Raw genomic sequence first — 6,339 nt, forward strand, 5'->3', positions numbered from 1 at the left:
GACACACAACCACCTGATCACTGCCGTGCTATCCTGTTGTGTGTGAGGTTTGACATATAGGCAGGTTATAACACTGGAATATCTTTTTAGCCTTCTATTTGACAATGGAATGGGAAGATTTTTGCTAAGCATAATATTAAGAGTGGTAAAAGTTTATTTTTTTAGTATATTAGTGCATTTAAAAAAAAAAAATGTTTTTATTACAATGGCTTCTCTGTCCAGTTAACTTTTTTTCATAGAGCAAAGAATTTTTGGGGGAATGATGGATTCCCTTTACTCTCCAAAACGAAAGCGTGATGAAGCATTCATAAAGACAATCATTAACATCTGAATACATAAAATGGGCACAAAAGCAGCTCAAATAAAAGCTTGAGTGTGTTGTGTTGAGATACATTTAATAAAAGTATGTCACATTTAGGCAACAACAAAAGCTGGTGGGTAAATGACCTAAAACCAAAATAGAAAATAGCTTCCTTTATTGAAAGTAATTGGAGCCATTGAGCTTAATATAGTTAAAGGCCTTTAACTAAATCTTTACTTTCATTAAAAAAAATCAGAAAATAATCTCAATGATGAATGAACCTACAGTCTGAAAAAGGAAACAACTGAAACTTTCATTCATAATACTATTAATAAATGTAATATATAATTAATTTGCCTGCCAACTGGCAAAGGGTAGCCCAGTTAGTGTTGAGAATATCAAGTCTAAATATTTGTAAGAAATATATTGCAATATATTGTATAAATAGATTGTCATCCCTTTTTTTCCATTGATGTGGAATATTGCTTCAAAAAGTGCAATTCAGATGTAAGTGCTTCAATCTTTTTTTGATTTTAGACACTTTTATGTTAAATCAACCAACGACAAATAAACTTGTGATGGCCACTCAAGAAAAAAGGGGATTCGATGATTTATTAGATGGCTCATTGCTAAGCGCTCATGCCTCATAACCATTAGGATCTGGGTTCAGCTGATACTGACCCAGTGTAAGCAGAATCATTTCTACAACAAAGGGAGTTACAGTATGTGTTTATTATACTTATTTTAATTAGTATAGGCATTAAGAAGGATGTGAAGGATATTTTGTCTATAGGGTAGTGGCTATTGTGTTTGACTTCCAACAGAAAGGTACTTAATCAACCCCAAAGACTTAACAAATCAAATAATATTCGTCTTATTAGAAAAACACATATTAATGAAGGGTAGTTCAAAAAATCCCTAACCCTAACCCTTAAAAGTAAGTGCACTTCGATTATTAGAAGAAGCATTTACATTTTAAGTGTCATTCATTACTTCTTCAATTATTGTATGTATTATTTAGGATTTGCATGGGCAATGTGTTGGACACCCAGCAGAAAGGTACTGGATCACTATATCGCCTTATGAGTCAGTTACTCTTACTTAAGTAATGAGTTACCTTTAACCCACAATAGACTCTAATTTTAGCACACATTTGACCCTGTTTGATTTTTAAAGGATATTTCCTGAAATCTTGGACAATTTGTTTTCACAATTAGATGAACCAATGAGTGTAACTATGAAATAAAATGTGTAGCATATTTTCATGAAAGGGAAAGAGATCCATGTTCTTCGTTGCTCTAGATGTGAGATTATTTTCACATTTTCAATCAGTTCAATATTTATGGTGTGTATCAGCTGAAAAAAAAGTCTTTGCAAATCAAATTAGTTGCTATAGTTACTCCAATTGCTGGAGGGATTGGAGGGATTGGAGTGGGTGCAAACGGATATAGAAAGTTAAGGGACAATTCCACTGGCAATAGACAATCAGTTGAAATAAGTTTAGAGAATGGCTTAAGATCAGAGACGGGGACAGTAGATGGGGAGACAGTGGGAACCTGTCTGACAGATTAAGGGCTGCAATTTCTTTCATTACTAACACATCCGGGTCCATGGCTTTTTCTCTTCATGGTAGAAAAACAATTAAACAATTCCTTCCTTAAATTAGTCATTGATTTTCAGTGCTAGTGACACTTTGCAGAAGACAATAATAACTTTAAGGCAATGCTGCCTGGCTTTCATTACTGCCACTCTCTGGAAGAGCACAGGAACTAAAGACAGGAACAATTCACCTACATGAAGGAAAAAACACCAAGAACAGCAGCACTTTAAATTAACCATTGATTTTCCTTAGGTGTCATTTGGGCTAAATGCTTTTCGGTGGGGAGTTTGCTCTCGGCCAACTGGAAATGGTAAAAAAAACAATAATCTATGCCGCCTCCCCCCAACTCAACAAAAAGACACATATGGTTAAAAATGGCTTGACGGCCTCCAGTGGTAAATTGTAAATGCATGGGGGCCCCAGACTCATCTTTAATGTGTCACAGAAAAAGAGGCAAAGGGCGGCAAGATTGGGAGTGATAATGATGATGAAATGGCCATTTTCTTGTAGACAACAAGGCAAAAATATAAACAGAAGCGGTTTGTTTTTATACAACCCAACCCCCTGATAAAGCATCATATATGTATATGTTTATATTTTTTTTTAAAAAGATTTTCTTTTTCATTTTTTTGTCCGATTTATTTTATTACAGAATTATTTCAGTATTCCACATCTCACCGGCAAAATGTGTACCAAAACAAAGTCAGGCAAAGAACAAATTGTTTTAATAAAATAAAACCAAATCAAAATTAAGTATCCAGAATAGCCTTATCTTTCTTTTTTTTTCTTTAAGACTAAAAAATACACTTACTATTTTAAGCAGCAACAACTGTGTATTTACTGAACCTGATTATACAATTGATCACAATTTTCAGTTAACATGAATCTTTATCACACGTGAATCTCTAAATATTTCTTCTACCATTCGATGGAAAACGCAATCCTGCCCATGTGGTGATCTAATGATAAAAGCCAAATATACACTGTTCACCTGTAACAAAATATAAGCAAACATATAAAAGAAAAGCTTTTTTAAATTATTTGCATTTTTTCTTTTTTAAATTAGTATTGTGTGTCATTTATCAGTACATTTTTTTGCATCGAAAAAATAGCCAGGGAAATGTTTAACTTCAAAATGAGATATTTTTGCTCATGTTGGATTCTTTTTTTATATTTATTTTCATGTAAAGAAAAAGAAAACGTCTGAGGGACAAACATTTCTTCCATTCTTCTGGTGATAAGGAATGATGAAGGAGTCGTCTGAAACAGTAGTACAATAAAGAAACCAACAACAGTTCATTTGAAATTTGAAATTCAGGTTACTAATGTGTCCTGGAAACATAGTTAATTTTTATCTAAACATTCATCGAGAAAATTATGTTTTTTTTTACGGACGCTACAGTAGATTTTTAAAGTGAATTGACCGGTTCATTTTAAACTGCAATTATTTTATTAAAAACACAAACAAGTGTTGAGATCTATTAGTCGACAATGTGAGGGGGGGAGGGAGTCATGGCAAAAGTCTTTCGCTGTGTTGAGGCGTCAACTAATTGGTGCAATATCACCACATTGATTTTTTTCAGAAACCTATTATCATATCACTTCACCATGAAAGTAAAAGTCTTTACAATACATTTGTAGTATTAACCACTGTAAAAGTGTATGAAAGTACACGATGAGCTGGGGACGAGGAAAACAAAAGGACAATTGGAACTGAGGCCTTTCTCTGCGAAGCGTTGTTTTCTGATCGTGGCGCGAGTTCACAGGAAATTGTTTCTTTCCTTTCAACGAGTGTCTCAACAGAATGCCGGCCAACAGATCTGTCTTTGAGGGTCCTATCGGCCATCGTGTCCATCCTCACCAGAGTGCTTCTGCATGCTTAAAATTACATGAAAACAAACCCCCCCCAAAACAAAGAAAATCCACTTTTAAGGTAAGACAACTATAAACATCTGAAATCAACCAATCACGTGGCCAGCTAGCTCCAGCAGGGTAAACACCAACGCCATTTCCTGTCCATAAAGTGCACTCTCTTTCCTGTTGTTGGGCTGGGGCGTCCAAGAGTCAAGAGCAATTATGGGGTTTGTATAAGACTTTGAGAGACAGAAAGAGAGAGACAAAAAGAGAGAGAGAGAGAGAGAGAGAGAGAGAGAGAGAGAGAGAGAGAGAGAGAGAGAGAGAGAGAGAGAGAGAGAGAGAGAGATGCTCCGCTGAATGTCTCAGTCTTGTCCCCGGAGCAAATGTGAATGAGAGGATGTGACAGTTTGAGGCGGGGTGACGGGGGTTGTCGAAACGGGTGGTGGGTTCGTCACGGGGTGGGGGGGGGGGGGGAGCGAGGGGGCGACGATGGGGGGGTCCGCGAGGGTCGGGTGGGCGTCAATAGACGTAGCCCTCGGCGCCATAGGGGTGTGGGGGGCAGTAGGGCGGGGCCTCCTGGCCGTAGGTGGGTGTGTTGTCATCAAAGTGCGACAGGGGTACGGTGTCCTCCTCGTTGACGTGGCGCTCCAGGTCCGTCTTCAGCACGGGCCGCTGGTTGTCCGGGAACGCCATGGAGAACAGCGCCTCGGGGTCACACACAAACTTGTACACGTATCTCTCCCCCGCCACCTGGGGAGGAGAAAGAGAGAGAGAGGGGGAGATGAGGTGAGGAGGGAGAGAGACAGAGAAGATTAAGAGAGAAGAGTGAGAGAAAGCAAGTGAGGGAGAGAGATAGAGCGGGAGTGAGAGAGAAGGAGAGAGAGAGTGAGAGAGAAATAGAGAGAGAGAGAGAGAGAGAGAGAGAGAGAGAGAGAGAGAGAGAGAGAGAGAGAGAGAGAGAGAGAGAGAGAGAGAGAGCAAATGAGCCATTTAATGAGGCAGTTAATTTCTTTGTTCAAATACCACAACGGTGGCAGTAGAACACAAGTCTAACAAAAGACATGGCGAGGTTAAAGAAATACATCTGGACTAAGTTTGGCTAATTCAGAGGAAAAACGTCAAACAAAAGCTGCTGGTGTTTTACCTTCTGCATGATTCCTTTCTCGTAGTAGTAGCGCAGAGATCGGCTCAGCTTGTCGTAGTTCATCGCCGGTCGATTCTTTTGCATTCCCCATCGACGTGCCACCTGGGTTATACACACACACACACGCACACACACACACACACACACACACACACACACACACACACACACACACACACACACACACACACACACACACACACACACACACACACAGACACACAAAACAAAAATACACTTGAAATTAACAATAATCATGGCAGAATGTCACAACCAATAATCCTAATTTTGTGTACAATTGCAGGAGTTTCATCGTGCATAAACACACACGGCCACGCTGAAACCATTGAACAGAGCTGTGTGATGCTAGCTCCAAGTGAACCTAGCCTTCCCCACGCGCAGCGTATGTCGAGTGGGTCCGGGGCCAGACCTGGACGCGGATCAGCGACGCGTTCATTAGGAACTTGTCATGCACCCAAAGGGAGGTGGCAGCAGATGTTAGAGCACCTGCCTGACAGACCAGCCACCACCCGGCTGTGCCGTCCTAGCTCCCAAACCCAACGCCCCTGACTCTCGTTTTGGCGTCCTACACTGTTGCTGCTGCTCTGGAGTATCACCTGTTTGGTTTCCTTGTCCACTTTTTTTTCCCTCTGCTAGGCTTTGCAATTAATTTGAATTAATTGCGTTCTATTCCCGTTCTGTTTGTCTCTCTGCCGGGCTCACTCTGCTGGCCCCCCATGTGTCCTGGACACGTTGTACCACCAACTAATTAACTAATAACTAATACACTAGCTTTCAGACAGAAAGATGGATAGATGGATAGACACACAGACAGACATATGGATTGAAATCAAGTGGTAGACATATGGACAGACAGACGGACAGATACATAAACAGACAGATATATTGTGCCGTTGGGCTCCTGATTTCCCTGCTTGAGCTAACCACAATTTCTAGAGCCAACCACTCAGCTTCAACGTGTCGATGGGTTACAGACCTGCGTCCATCCATCCACCCCTTCAACGCACTCAATCAGCCTGTGTGTGTGTGTGTGTTTGTTTGCGCTTGTGTGTGTGTTCCTTACCTCCTCTGGCTCGATGAGTTTGAACTCCATGCCGCGGCCCGTCCAGGCGATGAAGTGGGAGTTGGACGGGTCGTCCAGCAGGGCCACCAGAAACTGCCAGAGCTGCAGGGAGCCGCGGCGCTGGTACGACGGGCCGTCCCGGTACAGGCCCGACTCCTGCTTGATGTCGCCTGACGGAGGGAGGGAAACCATGTCAGCCCAGTGCATGGTGCAGTACTGGTGCGGCGAGAGGCAGTGAACCAGGAGCAAGGTCATAGTGTGGAGTAGGTAGGGGGGGGAGGGGCATCATGCTCCAAGACGTGTACAGGTTACGGTGCGCACATTGGGGATCGAACCAAGTACCTTTTTGGCTG

General features: G+C 41.4%; 1 protein-coding gene across 4 annotated transcripts in view; it reads right to left on the reverse strand.

The window, feature by feature from the left end:
- Positions 1-2,609: 2,609 nt before the first annotated feature.
- etv1 (ETS variant transcription factor 1) overlaps positions 2,610-6,339 on the reverse strand; it is a 23,279-nt gene continuing 19,549 nt past the window's right edge. For 3 of the 4 annotated variants that reach the window (XM_030371144.1, XM_030371146.1, XM_030371145.1), the window contains 3 exons: positions 5,987-6,156; positions 4,903-5,004; positions 4,278-4,508 (listed from right to left, as the gene is read on the reverse strand). In XM_030371144.1, the coding sequence (XP_030227004.1) occupies positions 4,278-4,508; positions 4,903-5,004; positions 5,987-6,156 (503 nt within the window). Of the gene's footprint in view, positions 4,509-4,902; positions 5,005-5,986; positions 6,157-6,339 lie in introns of all 4 variants that reach the window. The other variant, XM_030371143.1, reaches the window with a different exon arrangement.

This window comes from Gadus morhua, chromosome 11 (genome assembly GCF_902167405.1).
Source record: "Gadus morhua chromosome 11, gadMor3.0, whole genome shotgun sequence".
NCBI lineage: Eukaryota > Metazoa > Chordata > Actinopteri > Gadiformes > Gadidae > Gadus > Gadus morhua.